This window comes from Nesoenas mayeri (genome assembly GCF_963082525.1).
Source record: "Nesoenas mayeri genome assembly, chromosome: 2".
NCBI classification, from domain to species: Eukaryota; Metazoa; Chordata; class Aves; order Columbiformes; family Columbidae; genus Nesoenas; species Nesoenas mayeri.
This window is the reverse complement of record NC_137543.1, coordinates 146,497,578-146,523,863: the sequence shown is the minus strand read 5'-3', so window position 1 is coordinate 146,523,863 and position 26,286 is coordinate 146,497,578. Positions and strand designations below refer to the sequence as shown.

Below are 26,286 nucleotides of genomic sequence, written 5' to 3'. Positions count from 1 at the left end.
ATTGCTGTTCCAGTCTCCTCCTAAACTGATGTATAGTTAAGCATATCTGTTTCTGTGCTACATGGATGGTATTCATCCATATGACATGTCTATCAGTGCCTTATTTTGACAGTAGTTTGACAGTTGACCACAGAAGTGCTTGCCCTTCATGTGTTACAGTTTTGAAGCATCCCTGATGTAGTGGTACTGTTTGCTACTCTGGTATCTGGATGCTAAAACTGGAGGACAGAACTTCTGGAGGTGTTCATGGTATTTCAGTTAAAATAATGTGGCTTTCCCTTTTCTAGTACAGGCTGTGGCACATTAACAAATAATGAAACTTCAGGAAGTGGGGGGATGGTTTCCGTAAGCTCTCACTGAGAGAAATTAAAGTTGAATCACTTGGGATTTTGCTGCTTTAAGCAATCCTCCTGCAGTGCAGTGTGTCTCTTGGCGGCAGAGAGAATATCAAGCCTCAGTCCCAGTTAGCTTGCTTCTTACTTCCAGACCTCCAGACCTGGGAGCAAAAGGAGCTTAATGGCACGAATTCAAGTTATTTGCATTTTACTTTCAACTAAGCATCTTTATGAAACTGTCTTTCCCTGGGCTGTATTGAATGTGTAGTCCTTCAGTCAGTGCAGAAACTCTTCAGAGATGTTGTCTGCTAGAGTTGCTTAAATTACTTGGAATAAATATATCTAATGCATTTATCCTTTTGGAAATTTGAAAAACTTTTTAAAGACTGTTTTTCATGTGAAATACTTGCCTGAAATAAGATTGAAGAATGCTGCTGACTGGTCATTGTTGGATAATGACAGGTCACCTAGTTCAATATTGTTTAAAGGCATCACCTAATCAGTAGAAACGGAATAAAGAAAATGTGGTGTGAATTTTTCCAAATGCATTTTTAGAAAGCAGAGGCTCTGCAAATAATTACATGACTTAAGCAAGCATTCTGGAAAAACAGATTGTGAGCAGCCTGCAGATCTTACTTGAATAAAGATGCTTTTCCTGTGTGCTCTTCCAATCCTCCCCAGTTACCTAAATTTCTTCATCCATAATAGTTCTTAAAACAAATGCATAACTTTTGTTTACATTAGCTATACTTCTTGGAGTAAACACTATCTGTATTGCTGGATGGATATACACAATTTAAATCCAGAAAGTACATTGACCTCACTTAGGAAAACCAGGCTTTACCAAAGCCGTGGGCAGGAGGCAGGCCACAGAAGTTTGCACAGCTGTATTTTTGTAGTCCATTAAATTGTGTCCTGATGTACTCCTTTATATTGTAGGGAAATATCTTGCTCTTCACCAACACCTCCCTTCCTGATTGGGGTAACTGTAGCACCATGTTGATCCCAGCCACTTTCCCCATGCAGCTTGGTTTCTTGGAGAGAAGTTCAGTCACTTTTCAGCGTGTGTTCAGCTGTGCGGTGTTGCACAGGGTAGTGACCGGTCATGCACCAGTTCATGGTGCTTTTTATTGTGGAGCTGTAAGGCCTTTTCTTGAAATACTGTGATGCGGGTCAGAAGCTTGTAACCCACCACAGTGTTTGGAGCACCTTCCCCGAGGCACTGGTGTACCTTTCTCAGTTAGCTTTAAACACTTCACTGGGCAGTATTTGTGTAGTGTACATCTAACTTTTGCTTAAAGTGACTCTAAGAGGTGGCCAGTCCCTTTTTTTTTCCTGCCATTCTCTTGTCCCAGACCATGTTTTGTTCTCTGCCTCCCCTTTCCTGAATTGTGGGATCAATTATCCTGGAGACAAGATCTTGAGAACTACAGGCTTCTTTCTGTATGTCATCCCCAATAGCTGACACTCCCCAAGGGTTTGCAATCAAATCTAATCATCATGCTAATAACTACACAGTGGGAATGTCTAATTTCTGAACACATGATCAGTCTGACTAATGAATTTACTGTAACAGTGGTGGGATAATGCATTCAGTCATGGGGACACAGATGTCCTCTTCTGTGTGCCTAGGCACAAGACTTCAAGACTTGTACCGCCTTTCCACCTGCCACCAGGCTGCAGCGTCTGTGTTCAGGTGCCTGTGCACAGGCCAGAGCCACGAACTCACTGCTGGGTGTGTACAAATAAAGGTCTGAGAGGTGGTCCTGGAGAAGGGCTTGGCTGGTGGCATGGTTTCTTCTTGGGCCAGGGTCTTCTACCAGAGTGCCCAGTGTAAAAATGTTGGCTGGGGAAGCTTGTTGTTCAGTACTAAGTGCTGCTAGGGCTGTTGAGGCTGTCTGGATGTTCACAGCAGATATAATTGCAGTGTTTCATATTGGTAGTGGCCAAGAGTAGGAGGCAAAGGGAAATCCATTTACAGAAACAATGTGTAACTTCCTGTTTCAGTTGTGTGTGGAAATTAAAATGGAAATGGAGAAGTAGAGCAGCCTTAGCAATTCCATCTGTGCCCTGTTCCTCCCTACTCTATTAAACTGGTAAATGTCATACATGCTTGTGATTTGGTTGTCTGTCTTCTGCTTTTACTTAATATACCCCAAATTACAAGAAGTCTGTATGAGTCAGTCCAAAATAGTAACACAGTTTTAGGAAACATGTGAGGGACTTTTTAACTCTCCTTTTTTGCTAGAATGTCTTAATAGGCTTCCATGCACAATGCTGCAAAACTGGGATTTCAGAAGTTTAAGCTGAGTGAAGTTCATGATGCTTCTAAGCTTGTCCTCTGATGTACTTTGAGAAGGGATAGCTGGTTGCTGACCAGGGTTTGCGAAGCGGGGGTCTGGGTCAGAGACTTTAACTGTCTTGTTCTATATTTGCCTTTGAAAATAAAAGCGAGGAGCTTGTCAGATCATAGTTGTTTTGATATTAAAGTGATATGGAAGAGCTCTTGGCTGCAATAATATGCTGAAAGTGGTAGTATGGGTAGTAAGTTAACTGTGGAGTGGAATAAATATAATGAAAACATTTGAGTAGGATCTCTAGTGGCTAAGGGTTGTTTCTGCCATTGTATTTTACTCACTGGCATTGGGGATAAGAGGAAAAATCTGGCAATTGCTGGTTATCTTCCCATTGGAGGAACACTTCATAGCAGTGCAACAAAGTTGTTTGCTGTAGAGACTTGCTTCCTTTGTACAAAATCTTGAAGAAATCCAGAACTTTAATAGTTCTCTTCTGGAGAAAATGCAATCTTCAAAATTTGAACATTTAGGAAATAAAGGAAAAGAAAAAGAAATTTCACATGTGGTAAGCTGTGTTTGTGGCACTAAGCCAAGAGGTTTTGTGGTATAGATAATACAGCCTTTAGCCATCTGATGGCTGCTTAATTAATACTCATGAGTTACTCTTGGTGCAGCAGATTTCCTGCGAGCTTATATCACTGCCATCAAATGAGATATGAACTAAGAGGTATAGAAATAACATTGTGCCTTGGATGATTTGTAATCAAAACTATGTTGGCAGGTGGCTAAAGGATACTCAGCATCAGTTCCACACGTATTGTCCCTGATTTATGTCTTAGAGAAACAATCTCTCTCAGAATTGTCGATCTTGGACACCTCATAGGCTCTGAATTCACATGGAGAAGGAGGGTGCTTGGGAGAGGAATTTGTGTGTGTATGTGTGGCGTTTGCTTGTGTGTTTTTGTTTATTTTGGGTTGTCCAGGTTTTTCTGTTTGGTTTTAAGAAAAGCAAGTTTCTGAAAATCAGTTCAGAAAGCCTTAAAGTAAGTACATGTGACAGATCAGAATAGTTTTTATGTGGGAGTTTTGTTATTCTTTAGCATAATGATTATTTTTGAGACGTGCATTAAATCCACTATCCCAACCATGTAATATAACCTTTATCATTGGAAAATATTTTTACTATTAGATGTGATAAACTAAAGCACTGAAGAGATGATAAATGAAAGCTAAGGCTATGTTGGCTCGCTTCTTTTCATGGGTTCCCCTCCTCCCAATTTGAAATGTGAAGTTACAGATAAATATGTGGGGTTTGGCTTTGGTTTGTTTTGTTTTCCTCAGGTATGAGCATTCTGGCTTGTCATTATTCCAGTTTTGTCAGTTTGTTACCTAAGACAATCTTTCAGAAAGTTCAGATTTGTTCTGTAGAGTTTTTTTTTTTTAATAGGCTTTTTTTAGACGGTTTCCTTTTCAGCCACCTGCAGTGCTCTTTGCAATTGCACATGTTCATCTCCTATGAAGTTGCTTTTTTTGGCGCACAAAATGCTTTTCGTTCAACATACAATTTTGTTCTGCTCCCATGGTGGTTCTTTAGTGAGTCCAAACTACTGAAGAAGCCTTTTTTTCCTTTCTATCTTTGTGCTTTCCTTCAGTCAAAAATATTTTTAGATTTGTATGTTTTGTCTAATTCTAGACAAGTTCATTGCTTCCAGTAAGGAAAGGAGGGACTCATTCAGCCACTTTAAAATGCTGAAACTCTCACGTGGGAGCTTGCATAAGCATATTTTGTTTCAACTTTCTTTTTTTAATGAGCCCGCTCATGCATGCATATCTTGAGGAATACCCAGCAAAAATAAATTTGAAATGACTAAAATCTAATTTCAGGTACTGAAATACACTTGCACATACAGTTGGGATTTTGACTTTGCCTAATCAAAAGCATTTATCTGCTTTTTAAGGCTGCATATCCCAAATGTTGTTCTGTCAAAATCAATCAGTAGGACTGTACACTTGAAACACTTCTCTTTTGAAGTGTCTTCTATTTTAAAGTCGATTTTTAATCAGCAGATTTTTGCATTTCTGGCTTGTGTTCAAATATAATAAGTCTTGTGTTCCATTTAGACAGTATTTTCCTCTGAAAACTTGTATTAGTGATGCAACTGGTGTTAGTTAATCATTGACATGTCTATTCAGTTCACTGTGTAGAACATCTACAGATCACTAGAGGAGAGGGGATGTACCTCGACAGGATTCTGATGAGGGAACTGTTTTGGTGAAGGGAAGGTGAGGGGGGCAGAGGGAGGTCTGTAAGAGAACTGCCCTACAGAAAGGTGTTTATCATACACTGTGACGCTCAGGTGGATGGTTGGCAATTGTTAATTTGCCCTGAGCTGTGGTTTTGATCTGGTGCAGAGCTGGGTCTGTGCTGCCTGTTGCACAGCGGTTTTGCAGCAAGGGCTGTGGTGTTCGCCCACAGCTGAATCTCCAGCAAGTACAGGAAAGCGTATTCTGGAGTGATGGGGGATTTTATGTTAGAACAGAGAACAGCACCATGGAAGCTGCTTCCCTCTCCCCCGTTCCCAGCTTTTGATGCTGAAAAGCCAGAGACTTTAGGAAGCAGGTAGAAAATCATTGCAAATCATTGCCTATCGCCTTTTCTGTGTCTTCCCACAGAGATCTGCATTGAGGAGGCATTCTTTTCTACCTGATTATTATACTCAGACTCTTGAAGAGGGAATTGAACTAGCAGTTGAATTTGAAGGACCAAAAAATAATAATGTAAAAATTTGTGTTGTGCTGCCCATGAACATGTATCAGAGATCATTGGAGGGCTTGCCTTTTTTTTTTAAACAGTAATGTTCACAACAAAATTCTTACTGAAGCGCATGTACATTTGGTTTGCTCAAACAGTTAAAATCAGCAGTAGGGTTTGCCGAAGTACACAGAAGTGAGTTATGGATCATACATCCTGTTTTCACTAGCAATTAAAAGCACAGGTGGAAGCTGTTTTACAGAGATACCTTGGGTATGCTTGTTGCTGTGTTTCACCATGCTCAGAGCAGACACTCATGGCTGTGTTGCCTGTACCTGTGCCCACCTACACTCTGTGTCTGTTCCCAAAGCTGCTGCAGGTGGGCAGCTCTGAGAAGCTGGCCTGAGCAGTGAAGCAACTTGCTTGGTGTAGCGTGGGATGTCTGGTGGAGCCAGGAATAGAGCTTCAGTCTGCCATTTCCAAGGCTCTTGCTCCCAGCCACAGACTCGTCCCACCTCCTCCCTTCACTCCACTGACGTCCCAGCAGACGGCTGCCTCTTGTGTGCTGGGCCAGCTGCTTCTGCATTGCTGTCTGACCTCCATACTCCAGATGTTTGAAGTTCCATTTCCCCCATGCTTATGTGAACTTAAGCAAAGCGCTTCTGGCATTTTACCAATGCAAAGGGGAGGAAGGAGGACTGTTGTCTTAACCCTTTCTTTCCATAATGAGGGCCTCTGTAGAGCTGTTAAAAATCTCTTCATCTATAGGACTTAAACTCAATTTGCTTTCAGCTGCCATCTGCTAGTCTTCCTTCCCACATCCCTGTCCATGTTCCCAAAGATACTCCTGCAGACCTTCCCTCCTTATGCTCAGTGTTGGCATAATCTTCCTTTAAATTTGGGAAGGTGGGGGGCAGAGGGTGAGGCCATTATGAGATGGGCTTGTACCTCTCTGTAGATGGTTCTCATTTATAGACCCTAATTCTGCAAGGTGGCATTTCACAGATGAGACTTAGTGATTTCCTTCAGCTGCCACATTTTATGTTCCCAACACTTGCATGAACATACTCTGAAAGAGCTGTTAAAGAATAATGTGAGAAGCTTCTTTCCTTCTGTCCTGCCTGAAGGATGAATATGTGTTCTCCATAGCAGTCCTCCCGTTTCCAGTTGGCACCAGGGAAGAAAAATCAGATGTGAACTCCAAGTCTGGCTCTTGGACGAGTGGGCTGGTTTCTTTGCTCTGATTCTTGTCCTAGAATATCACACACTCTCTCCCAGCCCTTCTGGTCTGTCCTTGCCTTGTGTCCCCTTTCTGCTCAGCTTTTCCAGCAGAATGTGTGACTAGATTTGCCAATAGGATACTCTGAAAAGCGTCTATAGAAATAATCCTTTAGCTGAACAGACCTCTCTTCCCTCTCCTTTTCAATGCTGTTGTATAGGTGTATGTGCCCCTTCACAGAATCTGTTTTGGAAATTGGGGTCTTTAAGTAGAATTCTCAATGATTCCTAGTCTTCCTTTTGGAAGAAAGGCTTCCAGTTTTGTAACAGCAGGAGGCCTGAAGGTGAGGCTATTCGTTTACAGCCAGTACACTTTAAATCTGTTTCTCTAGCTCTTGTTTTCAGCTTCTTTATTTTAATGAGGCTTATCAATGCCCCCACTTTTTTTTTTTTGTTTAAGACATATGACTATTTCAACACTTTGAAACACATGTTCTGATGGTCAGGAATCAATTTTCTGTTAAATATGCCTTGCATGGAAATTGGTACAGCTTAAGAAACAATTCTGGAACAGGACAAACTATGGGCCGTGTGCATTATTGTTTTAAATTCTGTGCTTCTGAACTCTAAAACCATGCATCAAGCAAACTGTCCTGAGTAAATGGGATGCCTAGGGTAAACTTCCTTCCCTGACACCGCCCCTCCAGCTTTCCTGATGTCCCAGGAAAAATACTTATGTAAAAATAGAAAATAACTTCAAACCTTTGCTGAAATCTGGTCTGCTTTATGCTGATAGCTATTGCTAGGAGAATCTGAGAAAATCTGCTATTGTGTATACAGAAAAATATTTAAATTTTTAAGTCAAAAGCTAGCTCCCTATGATAAACCGGCATATAATCTATGTTCAGACATAGTTGAAGAAGTCAAATGATAAACTATCAAAATAAAAAACCACAACCATCGTTTTCAACCCCCCTGACATTGAATGGTATTAGTAAAATGCATTGTTAGCATTGCGTTTATATACATATACTAAAATATATATTCTTTATGTATAAAAATGTGCGCATATATGTATGAGTTACCTCTGGAACTAGAATTTAATATTTCTTTCATTATTTTTCCTCTGTTCTGTCTAGTGCCTTTCCACCTCAGATGATTGCAAACATCTTACGTAGGCTGTGCAAGTTGCTGCATCTGTGTTGATGGTCTCAGTTTCCTTGTGTTAATCTGTGAAAGCTCTTGTGAACTCTCTCTGCAGGAGAAGGAAGGTGACATATCAGATTACATGCGACATGGCTTATCTGGCTCATCTAGCCTTTTACCTTAAGAGACCTGGACTTACCAGGACTTTGGGAGATGAAGCGTTCTGGAGAGCCCGTCCTACTGTTGTAACTTGTCTGTATGCTGAAGGAAATCTGTGAGAAACTTCTATCTATAAACCTACAAGAAAACATTGCTGGATTTGCAGCTCTGGAAATAAAACTCTCAAATCTACTTCAGTTGCCTCCTACGTTGCCAGCACTGCATGCAAAGCAAACACACAAGGTGAAATTTAGATGTCTGAATGCTTCAGAGGTGACAGGAGACCTGTCTTTCATGGTGCAGCTTCAGAAGTCAAGGCAGGATACTCTGAGGAGTCTCAGATGACATTAGACACTGTTGTTCAGGCAACTGACTTTTAGTCTTAGTGAAAACCAAACTGAAGGGTTGTATATGTGCAATAACAAAGTCTTATATTCTTTAAGAATCTGGGGAACTGAAATAATGCAATTCTTTTTTTTTTCCTCTTCTCTAGTAACTCTTGCTTTGTTGCTAGCATTGCCTTTCTTCTGTGGATTGACTGTACTTTAAGAGATGATTCTGTTGGCTGTCCAAGGGGCTGTTAAAGATGTCATGAATTCATCTCTTGGGAGGGGCAGGGATGGTAAGGGGGACCTTTCTTCTTTTTACTGTGAAAATGAAAGATAACCAGTAGAAGGCTTCTTGTATGGTACTTTCAGATGAATGTTTGTTCAAAGCTGAATAGGGGCTTGAAGTTCACACAACTGATGGCTAATTGGGCATAATAAAAATTGCATATGTCTTGTACCTGAGAGGTAGGATTGGCCCTCCAGTCACTGATGACTTATCAGAGCAGTGATTCTGTTGAAGTTTCTTTCAAGTTTTTTATATGCTTCTCAGATGTTGGTTAACTTAACTAAATGTCTGCACTGAAGAACTGGGAAGAGACAGGTGCACCGAAGTGCCTGGTTTGGGTCTATAAATGGCAAAGCTGGGGTATTCAAGCTATTTCTAGTCAATAGAATTGGCAGTTATAATTCCCAAAGCCAGCAGAGCTTCATACCTTGGAGAAGATCCCCATGGGATAAACGAGTGTGTGCACAATGATAAACAAGGGTGAGCAGTGCCAGTTATGCTGGTGCTCTGCTCTCCACAGCTCCAGTGAGGCCAGGCTTGCTTAGCACTCAGGCTGTCCTGGGCAAGAGATGGAAATAAAGGATTTTATTTTTGTAAGTAAATTCTTGAGTTTCTTGAACACTATCTTCATGGGCATCAGACAATATATAAGCAATAATAATAGAGTCAAATAAGTTACTTACACTTTCATCAGGAGTTAACGAAAAATGTAATTTGTAACATTATGTAGACATCTGATTGTACATGATGTCTTAAAACCTGAACTATTCGCTTATGCTTTTTGCCTTGAAACAATAATTGATCTTTTCTGTAGGATATTTCTCTTGCAGTGTAAATATGTTCACATTTTCTTGTGTTGAATATACTAAATTTTCTTTGGAATTTCCTTCACAAAATAACCGCATAAAATGGTGCTCAGAAGTTAGCTGTCTGGCTGAGCTCATTGAAGCTGGGGATTTTATTGTCCCTTTTGTAGGTCAAACTGACTTCCTTGCAGGTAGTCTGTATAATATGCATTGTCCAGGATGTCTTCAGTGCTGTTATTCAATTAACTGTAACTTCTTTACTTTAAAAGTCTTATTAAATATGCTTTGTTTATGGAAGGAGCAGTGGGATAGATCTGTATTTGTAAAACAGAACAGGTTAATGTTCTTAATCTCGCCAGATTTTTTCATCCAGATATTTCTTGAATTCTGACTGACTTGGGGCCCTGACCACTTCCCTGGGAGCCTGTTCCAGTGACCGACCCCCTTCTCAGTGAAGAACCATTTCCTGATGTCCAATCTGAACTTACCCTGATGCAGCTTCATTCCATTTCGTTGTGTCCTGTCACTGGTCACCAGAGAGAGGAGACCAGCATCTCCCCTGTCGCTGACCGCACAAGGACCCGCTGACCCGCAATGCAGTCACCACCCCTCAGCCTTCTCTTCTGCAGGCTGAACAAACCAGGTGACCTCAGCTGCCCCTCCTAAGTCTTGCCCTCAAGACTTTTTACCATTTTGGTCACCCTCCCCTGGACACGCTTTGATAGTTTGATGTCTTTCTTGCATTGAGGTGCCTAAAACAGCATACAGTACTTGAAGTGGGGAACAGATTACTTTTGGGAAGTCCAGCACCAACTTTGTGCAGAACTGGTTACCAAGACTAAGTAAGTGTAAGTACACCAAGTATGCTAGAAAAATGAGGGTGGGAAGTGGTAACAGGTCATGCTGCATGCATGGCTGATGTGTCTTGTGTCTCTGTTTCTTTTTGTATAAAGTAATTCTGATCTATTCTGTTAACATTTAGATATGTATAACACTGATTACCCTGTAACCAGGGCTTTACTTATTTGAAATAAAAGGTTAGTAACAGACCCAACCTGGAAGGAAGCAATGTTAAAATTACAGAAGACTGTTGCTAATAACAGGCTGTTTGACCTGCCTTTTCTCCTCACTTTCTCTAAAGCAGCAGCTTTTGTAAACCTGTGGAGTTTGAGCCTCTGTTTCTTCTTGTTTGGGTGAGTGTAGGGACAAATTGAAAAGTTACTGACTTGCAGCTCTGTACAGCACAAGACATGTGTTCGAAGGATGTTCATGATGTGAAAACAAAAGTTCTTAAAACCATTGCATGAAATGGCCTGAAAAACTGTCAGTAAAAGTGGTGTAGTTTTATGAGTTTTTATGTCTAATATATTTTGGAAATGCCCCTGAAGTGACTTTTCACTCATCCTCAAATTCATGAGTGAAAGTGTGTGGTGGTTTGATTTCTGCCCCCCTCCCCCCCCCCCCCCCCCCCGCTTTGGGTGTTTTAGTGGTTTTGGATGTGGTGTGGTTTGTTTTGTTTTTTAATATGTAGCTTCCAACACTGTATCTTAGACTCTCTTTTAGGGGCTTTGTTTGCCTGCTGTTTTTACCTGATAGCCACCATTTTTGGTGTTGAGGACTGGGAAGCTGTTCTCTTCCCTCAGCACCACTCCACTCTTCCCAAACACCTGGCAGCTTTTTGCAGCTGGCTGGTGAGGTGGCTGTACGGCACACACAGCTTGTCCTGGCCGTGCTGCCGGGTGAGTGTCTGTGCTGTCACAGCCTCGTTCTGCAGGAGCTGGGGAGCAGCAGAGCAGTTTTCCTGCACGACACTTCTGGAGTATCTGTTAACGTACCGCCAATCTAAAGGGTGTTTGTGTGGTGTAAATCTGGTATTAGTGTAGTGAGTTGTCTTTCAGGACAGCCTGAAGTTGGCAGTGCCTGCTTAGCTGAGTTGATTTGATGGAGCTTTTTTTTGTTTTCTCCCTTGCTTTTCATCAGCTGCGTGTGCCATTAGTGAGAGGAGCTGTGGCTGTGTATCTGGCTCATAAATTTGAGTTGCAGTGGTTGAGGACTAAAAAGATTCTCAAAGCTTGAAGTAGTTTTCCTTTATATTTTTTTTCCTTTTTTTTTTTTTAATTATCCCTATATATGTGGACTTTGTTAAAATATTTAGATATGTTCAAATTAGCTTTGCTGAATGTACTGCAGTCTCTATTTCTTGCAGAGTGTTTGTCCTGGGGTTTCACACTGTAGCACACAGGCAAATTGGTATCTGCAGCACAGAGGAGAAAAGAACAACTATTTGCTGTATCATTGCTGTGCTGCGCTTGGCCTTGAGACTACTTTTGAGGAAGCAAAGAGTTAAAATTTAACTCTACATCCTGTTTATCAACTGTTTGAGTTTTTTAATATGGTTTGAAGCAGACAGATAGTGGAGGCAGCTAATCATTAACAGTCCCTTCAACCTCCAAGTTTAACTTTGCTTCTGGGATTAGCCGGTATGGTCTGTAGCACCCAGTTGCAATGGCAGAGGGGTTTGTTTGGTGGTTTAAATTTGCTTCCCAAAGGAAACATGTTGAGCTTTTGGAAGGGCTGTCTTCTTCTCTAAATCAGTATAGCTCTGGACTTTCCTGCTGGATTATGTTGCCTAGAAGTGAGAATCCCATTTATATTCCCCAAATTTTAAATTATGCTATGTATTTATATTTCAAAATAGGCCAAGTATACTTGAAGCTGGTCTGACTGTTTGCTACGGCTTGTTACCTGCATTAAGCCAAGCCACTTTGCCATACTTTGCTGTTCTCCATCCTTGATATTTAAAGGTAGTTTTTGTGAATAAAATCACTGTTTAACTGCCTTGTTACCATATCAGAGCGTACACTTAGTCATAGCTGCAGGTGCCAAGTGTGGCCAGAGTTTTGAGAATGGTCTAGTTATGTGGTATATGTGGCTTGTCTCTTGGGTATTAACTGTTGTCTGGCTGGATAGCTATGCTATCCTGCTAAAAATTGCTTGTGTTTTGGGGTTTTCCTCTTTTGGAAGTGAAAAACATTGCCTATGGCTAAACAATAAACTTCCACATGAACATCAAGCAAATAGATATAAATAAAATACAAAAATTAATAACTTACATGCTTTCTATTGCATAATGATCACATAACAATAACATGCAGTCTTTATAAAATCTAGAAGAAGTCATTTCTTCTTGAAGCTGATGGGCAGCATATGTCTCTGAGCAAAGCGCATGCTGGGAGCCTCTGCTTTGCATAGGGGAAAAATACCACCTTGCTTTTCCAGTGTCCCAGATGTGGTAAGAGTTGCAGTCTCATTTGCTTTGAACAGCAAATCAGTCTGTTGTGCAGGCACGCCTGCATGCCTTTCATGATATACATATGTACCATAAGATGCTGCCCTTGCACCCTGTTACAGATAGTCTTCTCTTTGCTTGGTTTACAGTACTGAAATCTGTGGAAAGACTTTACAAATTTCTGCTCTATATTTAATTTTGGGTAAGCTGTCTGATATAATTAATATATGCTCTTTTCCTGTTCTGAGGGTTTTTTCTGTTAAGAAGAATTTGTTGCAAGATAGCTTAAGTCATTTTCCAAAGCATGTATGGTACAGCATCTGTTCCTGGAATTTCTTATACTCTGCTCTAGTAGTTCATGGAATTGTCATTATTCATAGAAGGGAGGAAAAGTCAGTCTTCGTGGATTACCTGCTAGGAGAAGATGCATCTTTTTGTACTGTGAAAGGCTTTATTTCATTTTTTTTTTCACTTGACATCAACATTAGGAGAACTCTTTGTATAAAGATGCGTTTTTGTCTATCCACTGAACAAGAAATGAATTTATTAGTAGCAACAGATTCTGTTAATGACAAGGAAGTAGAAGCGTGGATTTATTTCAAGAGATGTAATATTTTAAAATACTCTTTTAAAACATTGTAGCATATGTCTTAAATGGATGATGTCAGATTAATATATTGCTATGTTGTTTAGATGACTATAAAGTGTTTTTTTCGCCTATGCAGTGCTAATGTATTACAAAACATGAAGAGTTGCGTATAATTAAAAGAGTTCTCTAAGATAGTTTGGGATGTGGTATTATCATTTGACAAAAGGGTTCAAGTTGTATGGAGGAACTGGAAGAGAGATGATTTAAGAACATGTAGCACAGCACTCAGGTAACGTTTCTTGATCTCACTGAAAGCAAACTAAAAGGCAAAGCTAACATGTGTATTTTAGTCTTAAAAGGAAAAGAACAAATAATAGCTGGAATTGAAGAAATACGGGTAGTCTTGTTCTTAAGTCTTCACTCTGTCTCTGAAATTGGCTGCCAGAGCAAATGTGGAGTAGTGGCTGGTATCTGATACTGGTGTAATGGTAAATGCTTGATGTATAGGATTGTCTCATTTGGAAAGGTGCTTTTTATTCCTGACTTTGGAATTTTTCAGAGAATGAGTATTTAGAACAATAAATCTTGCTCCAAAGCTTTATTGAGATATTTGATTAACTTGTTCCATATAAGCTAATGCAGTCATATGCATTTAACGTCTTGCATTGCTCTGGAAAATCACAACTCTTATTTCTACTAAGATTCCGTGCGCTTCTAAAGTAAAATAACTTTTTGCGATGTTACAAGTTGTCTGTTATTTGGCTTCAAGCTGTGAAAACAAGCTTGCTTGATATCACTGTTTTAGGTGCTTCTCCACTTGTTTTCACACAACCTGCAATGCCATCTATCAAAGCTGTTAAGGAGGATTTTATTTCTTTCTCGATTTACTCAGCAGAATTTAAGATTAATTTGAGTGTGTACACTAGTTAATGAAAAACAGTTCAACTCAAGGCATATCATAGTGAACTCTGAATGCTGGCTTTCCTAGAAATGGTTGTTTCCTGGATGCTTACTTTTGTTCATCTTGCCTCATATAGAAATAAAGTAATTTTGTGCTTCATCCTTGACTCTGCTTCACTAAACAAAACCTCGCACATCACTATGTCCATTTTAGATGAGGCCATTTCTAGAGATGTACCCAAGCAAAGATTTTTCTTTCTTTGTGAACCTTGACTCTGTTTCTGTGACAGTCTCTCCAGGAGGAATTGATGCTTACAGGCTGAGAATTATTGTCTTTAGTGGAAAAAGTGGTGGCTTGATACTTTTTGTTCAAAGTCACTTAGTCTGGTGGTTTTTGTCAGATACCATCTCCTGCAATGAGATCCTGAGGTACTTAAACCAGCAAATTCAATCCCCGAATCTTGAAATAGGCTTCCCAAAGGTGGGACTCCTTGTGGTATCTGATGTTTGATTTGCACTTGTCTCCCTCAGATATGTTTTAAGCAGTGGTTATATTTAAGGATTTCCTAATAAAATGATGGGGCTGAACATGTTTGATATTCTTTTGCTTGTATCTTTAAGGCTCTTTTTTTTTTTTTCTTTTAGTAAAGCTGCTATAAACAGTATGACTGAAACGAGCCTCAGTGCTGAAATAAATCCTTCTCTGTGCAGGCTCTTATATGCACTGATGGCTCTGCTGAAAGAAATTACTGCACAGACTTCCCAAGCTTAGTCCCTCTCTGGGGCTGCAGGCAAATTGCTTAGCTTGTCTGCCCTGGTTTCCCAGATGTGGAGTTGGAGTAATTTATTACTAGTGCCAGTCATAAGAATGTTGAGGGTTAATCTGCAAATACTTGATCTGCATAGTGTCTTTAGAGTGTCGAAGTAGTAATGTGTAATTGTAATTTTGTTATTAATGTTGGTTATTTCATTAAAGGGTAATTTTCAAAGTGTTCATGTAGATTAAATTCACTTCATCAATAAACTGGCATCTTTCCAGCAGCGTTAACCTTCTTCAGACTCTGTCTCATAGTGAAGCCTAAACATGTAGATAGCTCTGTAAAGAAAGCAGCAAATGCCTAAAGAAACCCATACTTTCTTGTTTTTAATCTAGACTGTGGACATCCATAAAGAAAAGGTCGCTCGCAGAGAGATAGGCATTTTGACGACCAATAAGAACACATCGAGAACTCACAAAATTATAGCACCAGCGAACATGGAACGTCCTGTAAGGTATATTCGAAAACCTATAGACTACACGGTGCTGGATGATGTTGGCCATGGCGTGAAGGTAAGAATACCTGAACACTTGAGGACTCCAAGTAACACAGACCAGAAGATAGGCTTGGGGCAAAATGTTGATGACATTAAAATGTTTAGTTCATTTATGGCAGAAAGGATTATGGTTTCAGTATGCTCCAACATGCAAACGTTTTAATAACAAAATGGATTTTTTTTTTTACAGTGAGGGTTTTTTGAGCAATGTTTGCTGTAACCTTGTGACTGTCAGTGGTAGTCACAGTGTCTGGAAATAATAGCGTATGATCTTGGGCTAAAGACTTGTCAAAAAAGCCATGACTGACTTTTAAAATCATCATTCCTTCCTCCTCTGATTAAATTGTCTCTGCCACTCCCCTTATTTATTTTGTTATTGACAAAATTTAAGTAATCTCTTATGAGGAAAGTGGCTAGTGGAGTGGGCTTTATTGTTGGGGTTTTTTTTGGAGGGTGGTCAGCAGAAAGGGGGTCAGCTAGTTGGCACTTAAATCTTGGTGGCATTTGACATCTCACTCCCATTTGTGCTTTTGTACAGCCTTATTTTCACTTTCTCTAAACAAAAGCCTTCATAAATTAATGTCTACCTCCTTTGAAATGGTCATAGTTGAAGTGAATTAATAGAACACCCTTTGCTCTCTGGACACATTTTGATTAAAAAAAAAAAAAAGCCTTGTATCCCCCTAGAGCAGGCCTTCCAGGTATACTCAGTTCACAACGATCTTTCTTTGAATGGCATTAAAAAGCTTTTATTCAACCGCATGTATCCTCTAAAGCTTGATGTGCTCTGGTCAGTCAGCTGTGCAGCCCATCATGTGCCCTCTGAATCCCTGAGCTCTTGAGGAACTGATCTTTCCGAATTACTCGACACAAAAGAGTGTCAGAGTACCTCTTGCTTCATAGTAACCCTCTGAATGCCCACAGGAGTCTAATTCCAGCATAAGTTAGAAAGCACCTCTATAGCATGACATCTCTGGGCTATGAATTAATGTAGTGACTTCAGACTACCTGATGTTTTGTTTTGTCTGTAGCTAAACCTGTAACTCTTTAAGGTTGTTTCACACTAATAGTTTAAGCAAGACTGGAACTGGCACAATCCTATGTACAAGCCTGAAAGACATGCCCTGAATGGCTGTAGAGAAACACTAGGGTTGGAGAAAGTGATAATTTTTCAGTACAATCTCTGCATTTGAAGAGAGAGCTCTATGAATAGCAAATATAGGAATCCACAAATTCAATGTCAGGATATTGGTTTCTGCATATAAGTGCTCCAGGGATTAAGTGCTGCAGAAGACTTTTTAAGAGTAGAGTAACTACAGTTAGTCTCTGAAGTTGGTGCTTTGTATTGTGCAGGCTCAAAACAGATTGCTTGATCCATAAATGCCAAAGTTGTTAAGGTGTAGCAGTTGTATTTTCTAATGTCTGTTTGCTTTTAGGAGTAACGGTCTTTATTAATGTGACTCTTTTTTGTTTACAGGATAGCAATGAGGTGCTACTTACCTATTTCTAGGCATCTTTTACACAACATTTTTAGCAAAGGTTTTTTGAACCTAGTGTTTTAATTTTATATCAAAAGCTTGGCCTGTTCAGAGGTAAAATACCTTCCAGTAATAACTAAATTAACAATTCATTACAAGTCAACTACAAATTATATCTGGCTATTGTTTCTTTATTGAGTGATTTGCCTAAGTCTGTTTTATGACTGTGGAAGGCATGAAACACTTATAAAAATGATGTTGGTATATTCTATAGAAAATTTTCTATAGACTTGTTACACAAATGAAATAAGCTGCCAGCCAGGCCTCAGGTCTATACTTGAAGTTGGTTGTCATGCATTTGACTTCTTCACCAGTGTTGACATTCATTGGACACACTGTTGAGAAGAGTGGACTGAGGTAGTGAGTGATATAATCAGATGTTTCTAGCCATCATAGCTCTGAAGGAAGTAGCTTGCTTTGTCTGCAAACCTAGATGTAGCTAGTGCTGTTATAAGAAAATCAAACCACAACAACCTAAGAAGCTGGATGAGGTCCTGTTGGAAGTCAGCACAGATGACACTGAGAATCTGAGTTGCCCCTTGAACATACACAATAGGGTAAACATACAACAGGACAAGCGCCAGGGAAGGTTTAGATTGGATATTAGGAAAAAATTATTCATGGAAGGGGTTGTCAGGTGTTGGACCAGGCTGCCCAGGGAAGTGGTGGAGTCACCATCCCTGGAGGTGTTTAAAAGACATTTAGACAAGATTCCTAGGGACATGGTTTAGTGCTGGAGTTAGGTTATGGTTGGACTCCATGATCCTGAGGGTCTTTTCCAGCTGAAATGATTCTATTATTCTAATAAATTGAAGTACAAAATTTGTCTTGTCCAGAATGGTCTTAGAACCTGCATAAGACTCTGAAGTCATATTTTCTTGACCAAAGATTTCACCCCAAGTTGGACAGCAACATTTCCAATGAGGCCTTAGAAACCATGGTTTTCTAGAGGAGAAGAAATTTGAGTTCTGTGTAAAGCAATTGTCAATTTGACTAACATTGCAGATCCTTGAATGTCTTCTGCTGTGACAAATGTCAATAAAATACAGTACCACACGTACATTGACATTTAAGTATTAAAAAAAAAGCATGCAACACTTCAAAATCTGTAGATGGCAAATTATTGCCACTAATGCGATTCTGTGTTGTGTTCTGGTGAAGGATTTGATAAAGAAACAGAAAGGAAAATATAAGAAAGATGAATCAAAGATACAGGCTGTTTCTGCTTCTATTTATTTCATCAAATACTGATCCTAGGAAAAATATCATTAAAATATGCAGTATATTTTAAGGAGTGATCCTGAATGGTTTTTTATAAAAAGTGTAAATAAAATTACTGTCTCACAGAATTAATAATAAATAAAAAGATGGGTAATCCTCAGAGTAAATCCTGTCTTGCCCTGTACATCTTCCATCTGAGCAAATGCAGAAACGCTTCCTGCACACACAGAGCTAATTTTCTTTGTGTGTCTCTGCTTCTCCTGACTGTGCAGAGGGGATGCAAAAGCAAATGCCTGGGCCATGGGGAAGGGTGCTACGTGTCCCCTCTGTCTCACATGCAGCAGTTGTGGGGGCAGATGATGAGGGTGGCAGTGACGGCAAGCGGCTACTCTCCTTAGCAGGTTTTCTCTCTAATGGGAGAACCCTCCTTGAAAGGCAGTGCTGTTTCACCTCCAGCAGCTTCTTGGTAGAAAACCTGTTTTAAGAGCATCCTAGGATCACAGAGGTACTTTCTCCTTTGGCCTGAAAGCTCCATGGCAGCCCCATCTGCCCCACTCCCTGCCTCTTCCCTTTGCAGGGGCAGATATGCACAAAGTCTCCAAAAGGAGTAAAGTTGCTTTATATATATGTATACATATATATATATTTGTGCCTATGAAGCCAGAGCTAGCATCAGTCAAAATGAGGAGAGCTATTAAAGGTGATTTGCTAGTGAGAATGCTTTCCCTTGCAACAGAAATATTTCGTGTAGATGGCTCCAAGAAACACACAGGCAAGCAGTTTTGCCGGCTTGTTAAATCATTGCTCAGCTGTCACCCTCTGGCGAGAGGGGAATGTAGGTGAAGTCATTCTTGGTAAATAAGAGTAACTGTCGTGGTGTGAGAACCTACCTTCCTGTGTACAGCTTGGTTTAAAATTATTAGGCAGAGGCTACTTTAACATTTCCTTCCTTCTCTTCCCCTTCCTTTGTGAAATGAAAAAAATATAGTAGTGTGCCAGCAAATAAATAGGTCAAATACAATTACTCATGCAGAAAATCCTCAGTTTAAGAGGGGGGAGAAGGAGGAGGAAGCTTGGAAGCTGCCTTAAAAGCCCTGAAGTTGGCCTTTGAATTTATTACAATTTTTTTTTTAATAGGAGGCAGGTGGAATTACAGCAATTTGTAAAATGGCATCTAAGTAGGAAATTGAAATGATGCCTTATGGTAAAGGCAGATAAAATGTTGAATACATGCTAAATTGAAATGCCTAAGAGCTGTAACTGGTTTGGGTTTGTTTTATGGGACTAATAGTTTTTCAAAACCAGATTTTATATGAAGATTGATCACTTTTCAGCTTAGTTTTGAGAAAAAAAAATTGGAATTTTGTCACACTTGCATTTCAGTGCATTAAAACTGTAAGAAGCTTTCTAGCCTAGGAAGTTGAGCAGGAGTTAAGTATTCAGAAATCTTTCTGGAGCAAATGGAATGACTCCTTAAAGTAGAGATTGGATCAAAACTTAGCAAATACTAAGCTTAGAGAAGAGAGACTTGCTCTCACGGTGTTAAGACTTCTCAGCGTGCTCTGCTCACCTGCAGTCCTCACGCTTACATCTGTGTCAGCGCAAAACGAAAATGCAGATGAGGTGCTGATGTAAGGGTAGAATCATGCCTGCCGTTCCTATAGGATAAGGCCTTTTATGTGTTAGCCACTTGAGTATTAACTTTTAAATAATTCACTGTAATAAAAACAAAGTGAGATGGGGATCCTGAACCTGAGCCTCTGCTGCCTTTGTCCCTGTATTAGCGTCTACCAGACACTTGCACTTCAAAAGATGTTATATTACCAATTTCATTAATGTCACATCATCACTCTGGGGTCATGGCTAAACAGTCAGTATTGCTCTAGGGTAAAAAAAGATTCTCTGGGGGAAGAAGTAACTCATCCCATTGCCACTTCTAATGACTCTGTTATGAGTGTTGACACTGTGCTTTTCATAGGGCACTTGGAAGCACGTTTAGTGTCATCTGATGAAATGTAGGTTCCAAGCCTTCCTGCTCGCAGAGAAAACTCAAAACTAAGAGCTCTCTTTATTTTCTAATTTTTTTTTTATTTTTACATTAACCTTATTTTATTATAGTTAGATTCAAAGTTACCAACTCAAAGAATTCAGAAAGCTTGAAGTATTTAAAGGCAGGAATCTAGGTATCTTTCTCTGAACATGACTACTGAGCGCTAAGGGAACAGTGTAAGAGGAATTTTAAATGTCAATAGTAGTTTAATACGGTAAAACATTTTAAGGTCAAATGTGACATGAAAATTTTTGCCTGCTTAGTTTGGAAACAAAAAAAAAGAGAAGCAATACTGACAGGCTTCAGCTGGTTACTGTTAAGAGAAGACAATGTAATTACTAGGTTGCAATACTGGGGGAGGTCACAGTTAAAAGATAAAGGCAAAACTCCCCTGAAGGGGGACTTACCTACTCATGTTCAGTTTTGAAAGAAATATTGATTTGGAACCTAAATTTTCTCAAAATAATCTGCCTTGCAATAGACTATAAAGAAATAAAGAACAAAAAGAGGCTTCTGATCCATTCTAATAAGGAAATTGAGACAAAGGAATAACTTCTTTAAAACTGCACAGAAGTAGTGGCAGGAGCATGTTACCCAGAGTGTCTGACACCCACGTACAGTCTGCCTTCTGAAAAACATCTTTGATTACATATCTTGATTTATGTAAGGAAACCATGTTCTAGACTTGGTGTTTTACTGTATCTTTCCCTCAGGCATCCCATACCTTCATGTACAAGTGCCCTTCCAGCTGCTTTTCTTTCTCTGACTGTGGCATCTTGTGGTACTCCAGATGCTCCACTGATGTGACAGGAGGCAACCTTGTGCAAAAATCTGAGGGTGCCTGTGGGGCAATGGAATTTCCTAGCTGTAGATCCATAATAGCACTTCAGAAGGTCTTAAGGCCAGCTGGTGTTCTGTAGGGATGTCTCAGGTATTTCTTATTTGACTAATACAGGAAATACCTTTTTAAGTAAAAGGGAAGGTTAACTAAAGAGTGATCAAAAGCAATCATTTTTTTCTGCTGCAATTGATGACTGTGATTACTGGTCAAAGGTAACGGATCTAAGGGTGGTTATTGCTTCTATAGAACACACATATTGAAGTTCTGAGTTTGCCACTTACTGTTAATACAGATTAGACTAGCACAGTTCTAAACCTTTGTTTCCATTGGTCAGCATTTATATTGCATGGTCTTAATGACGACTTTCAGTGATCCTAGGTGTGGCAGGATATAGCGTGAAATTGGCTCTTTAAATTCAGCAGTTGGAGAAGTAGTGAGCGACATACAGCAGGGGAAATACAACTAACCTGCACAGAGACCTGTGTCTGCAGTCTGAAATTGGTGAGTTCACAGCTGAAGTGTGCAGGAGAATCTTGGTGGATGTCAGCGTGATAAGGATTTTGCTCATGTGTGCAAGTGGCCTTTTGTGTTAGATACATTTGCTCGCTGAGTTGTGTGTAATGTCCTTCACCCTACTTTTCCAAACACAGTTCCTAACTCAAATAATAGCTTTCTGGTTCCCTTAATCATGACTAATGTTCCCCTATGAGTTGTTACTTGGCATGGAAACTATTAAAACCAGTTAGATGGCTGCCTCCTGAGGCCAGCCAGCAGAGTTCCTCCAACCTCTGGACACCCTTTGGCCACCAGTAGATAGTATTGATTGCCTCACATGCTACCCTTCCATGCTGTGCTTCGTCTCATCCCTTTGGCCCCTTTTACAGACACCTGTGGCACTCCCTCTTTTGGCAGGTCTTTTTGTACTGTTTAGCCCACCAGAACTGAGCATGCCGGAACTGCTGAAAAAGTTGCCTTAAGCAAGTAAGCCTCTTACTTGGTACTTACAGTCAGTGTTTGACTGTCCCAAAACATTGTCCTGTCCAAACCCACAGCTAAAGTTCTCTGTCCAGGTGCTCTGAATTCCTGGCATTGGTGGTTACAGGAGCAGTCTCACTTTTGGCTTTGATAAATGCCTTGCATGGCTGTTGCAAACGCCTGTTTTGGCCATTGACTTAACTGCATTACTCCTTTCTCTCAGTCCTTGGCGGACCTGCTCTCCCACACTGTCAGAACCCATTGGATGTGCCACTGCCCTAGCTGGAATCTTCTGGAAGTGCAGCAAGGTTCACTCCTATTTCTTGAACCTGAGACTGTGGTTTCAGGCTCTTAATTTTGTGACAGCCCTTAAAACTTTATCCAGGACTGTCACATGCTTGGCAGGTTTTCCCTGGAAAGGCAAAATTGTTCTGGTTGCTTCTTTAAAACTTCTCTCTGCTCTGATGCTTGCAAGAAACCTCAACCAATACTGCTGCTTACCATGCTATCTTGTTTCTGGTAACAACCTGATATGTCTAGTTCTCTGCCTCTGCATCACAAGCATCCTCAGCAAGCCTACACACCACGTTTTTGTTTGGATGTGCATCTAGGATGCTGGTATCTGTGTTAAAACTGTCTCCTGCATGTACAGTAATACAGCTGGCGGGAGGAGAAGGGAGTCGTGCTCCTTACAGCTTCTGTGGGAGTCCACAGTGCTGCTCTTCGTTTGACTAAGCTTTTTTCCTTTTGCACCTCCTATATCTTATTTTATAGATCACTCTCAGAACAGTCTCTTCCCTCTTCAAGCTGTGAACCTTATGTATGCTGCTGCTGCTTTGCTTCTTCACGCCCTGCATTTCCTTCCTTCCTGACTCTGACCTTCTCAGTACCAATCAAGCAGTTGGTGATGGTCATGTTCTACCAACTGGCTGGCTGGCACAGAGGCTTTTGTAGAAATGCTCAAACTTGCATTAAACATGTACCATTTTTTTTTTTTTTTTTTTCCCCATTTTTCCTAAAATCATGATGAGTCTAGACCCTGCTGCCTAAACTGTTCCCAGTTCTAAGCAATTTTTTAATCGCTTAGAAAGCGTTATGTTTGGTTTCCAGACCAAGAAATGTGGCAAGGTTGACCTCAAGCTGAGCCAATAAATACAAGATGATGTCTTCTTCTAGCTAATTAGGTTATTAACTGTGATTAAATAGCCATATGGTTCATCTTGCTTCAATTAATTTGCTTTCCTTCTTTACTTCTGTCTTTTGGATCAGGAGTTCCTCTCCCATAAGGATCCCTGTTCCGTTTGTGTTCCTTCCTTCTGTGTTTTCCTGCTCATATGGTCCTTGTTTGTATTGATAGCAATAGAGAGGACATGTACAGAGCTTTTTACTTCTAGAAAGCAGTGTGACAGCAGTTACTAATTCCGCACAGTAAAGTGCATACATCTGTCTGCATGTTGTTTAACTGGTAGCGAAAGAGATGAAATGAAGCGCACCTGATACAGTAGTAGAGATAGGAGGAAAGGTCAAGAGCTGTTGGACTTTGGGTACATGTTTAGTATGTTAAGCAATACTTAGTAGTAGAAAGGTTTGAAATAACATGAAGATTCCTGAATCATTGCTAGATGTTGATATTTGTGTTGCTGCAGCAGAGGCAGAATTTAACAGTGATTAGGGAGGAGGTGGAAAGACTCACAGGAAGTGCTCAATGATAATGCATAAGGAAAGAGAGGAAGCTTTTGGGCTTTCTATTTTTGAGGCAGGCAAATTTAGTAGTAGAGGCTGGGTGGGAACCCATGCCACCCTTCCTTTTAAGCCTTTAAGAGGTTTCTATCTATGGCTGCTAGGGAGGGACAAAACCAAGAGTTTTGCCTTTTGGTCTCTTTTAACAAATTCCTTGTATTATGCTGTTGCACTTGGCAACCGATGAAGTAAGGGAAAGGGTCGCATATTCCTGTGAGAGGGTAAAGCAAGTTTCATTGCTAAAAGCCTGTTTTAAAAATACAATACTTGGGAGACTACCCTGGCATCCTGGAAACTGAGCCTTCATGCTTTTCCATTAAATGAGTGTGTGTGGACAGCGTGGTTTAAATGGCTTAATTCTACCACTCTGCTGATGAATCTCTGCCCAAAACCTTCAAACTTACCACAGCTAAACTTTTTAATTTGAATTTTGGAGCAGGTTTTTGTTTCTGTTCTTGTAATTAAATAACTTAAGGGCAGTTGCTTTCAAACTCTTTCGATTTATTAAACTCCAGCTGTTTTTCAGTGTTTTTGCAGGCCCTGTCAGAAATCTCATTGCACATTGCTGTATAGCATGTTTTATTTCTTTTTCTGAATTTTTATGAGACCCTTAAACTGGTCTTAGTGTCTTGGAAGAGGAGAAGGTGCAAACTGCAGTTTGAAAACCTGTGCATTAGGAGGCTTGTTCTGGATGTGACAGTTTATTTCCAAACAACCTCAAACAAAAAATATTCGGATTATTTTATGTTTTGGGGTTTTGTGTTTGCTTGGGTTTGGTTGGTGTTCTGGTTTTTTTTTGTTTTTGTTTTTTAAATCAGTGAAACTAATAATTTTCCCCATTCAAAAACTTGAGTGTCGTCCCCCCTCCTCCCCCCCCCAATAAAATCATAGAACTTCAATTTATGTAAAGTTTTACATTCATTTTCCTTATGATGCCAATTTTTTTTTTTAACTCTGCAATTACAAAGCCTGTAAAAATGATGTGGTGGAGTCATATAATGACTTGATTCCAAGATCTGAAATTTCAGAGTAACCATCATTACAGCACTACCAACACAGTTTTGAGCAGCCAGCGCTGTGCTGGCTTGAGTCAGATTTCAATCAATAAACCAGAGGTGAAAGGCGCTGCTGCTCATCCTGTTTGAGAAAGCCCTTTTCTTTATTTATCATTCAATGCAGCTGCTAGGATTTCTTCACAGCACATGAAGATTAAGTGTCAAAACAACAGGCAAGTCTATTCTGCATCATATAGCTGAAACTGTGGTTTTGTGAACGAATTCTTAAGTGCATGTTGCCATTGAAATACCATTGATTTGGGTTTGGACTTGAATGGTCAGCAAAGTGCTTTTCCACCCTTTATTGCCCATGAGGAGCCTGGCAAAGAAATCTGGCAAAGCTTAGCTAGACTTAATTTTGACACAGGCGGTTTTCCTGTGGTTACTTAGACACAGAACTTTCAATGACGAAGTGAGCTGTTAAAATCTCTGTTAGCGTACTGGGGTGCAGCTAATTATCAGTAGATAGAAATGCATTTTTGAAATGTGATAATCTGTAGTTTAACCTGTCCTATCAGTTATGATCGATCTGCCATTAATTTCTACCTTTTTCCCCCCCCTTTTTTTGCCAACGTTAAGTGGCTAAAAGCCAAGGTAAGAAGTGTTATTTCTCCTTTGACCCACAGTGCCTCATGTGACTGATAGTAGAGGCTGCAGAGCCATTAAAACTGAAAACTAGCGCTCTCTTATGCTCTCCTCTGCTTTCCATAGGATATTTAGATTAAAAATGCTCTAGTTGATTTTTTTTAATTTACAGTGTTTACAGTGTGTCAATATATCTGCAATACATTGACATCTGCATTTATACATAGATACATTAATTTCTCTAACACATGTAGTGCTTTGCTCTGAATTCAGTAGATGCCTTCATTCCCTTCACTTACATTTTTTGCAGGAGACTTCCCAGACAACCTGAATGACTCTGCTAGTCAAATAGCAGGGGCAAATTGAGAAATTCTTGCCCATGCTGACTGTATTGTACTGTCGGTGTTAAAGTTTGATTTAAATTATTAATACCTGAATGGAGATGAACAGAAATGTGGCTTCCTTTTAAAGAAAATAGGATATAAGAGATTTGTGCATGAACCTGTCAATTGCCTACCTTTCTGATGTCTGTTGTAAATTAATAGCAAAAATAACATTAAGCTTGTATTTAGACTGTTTACTGCTGTCTTGCGTGTAGCTGAAAACTTGCTGTTTGACAGCTGTCTGGGAATTCTCACTTCATGTTCTTACACTTAAAAAAAAAAAAAAGCTGTCAATAATAGAGCTGCTCTGTTATAAAAATAAAATCATGTTTTCCCTTATTTCAGCATGGAAATAACCAGCCTGCAAGAACTGGCACCTTGTCAAGAACAAATCCGCCTACACAAAAACCACCAAGTCCTCCCATGTCAGGCCGGGGAACTCTGGGGTAAGAATAAAGACTGCTTGGTCCCGCCTGGG

The 26,286-nt window shown here is 40.0% G+C and overlaps 1 protein-coding gene across 12 annotated transcripts in view; it reads left to right on the top strand.

Moving 5' to 3' along the window:
* ABI1 (abl interactor 1) overlaps nucleotides 1–26,286 on the top strand; it is an 82,666-nt gene that overhangs the window by 36,527 nt on the left and 19,853 nt on the right. For 8 of the 12 annotated variants that reach the window (XM_080339416.1, XM_080339423.1, XM_080339425.1 and 5 more), the window contains 3 exons: nucleotides 15,260–15,436; nucleotides 25,420–25,434; nucleotides 26,154–26,254. In XM_080339416.1, coding sequence (XP_080195542.1) covers nucleotides 15,260–15,436; nucleotides 25,420–25,434; nucleotides 26,154–26,254 — 293 coding nt within the window. The remainder of the gene's footprint in view (nucleotides 1–15,259; nucleotides 15,437–25,419; nucleotides 25,435–26,153; nucleotides 26,255–26,286) is intronic. The other 4 variants (XM_080339426.1, XM_080339421.1, XM_080339418.1 and 1 more) reach the window with 1 other exon arrangement.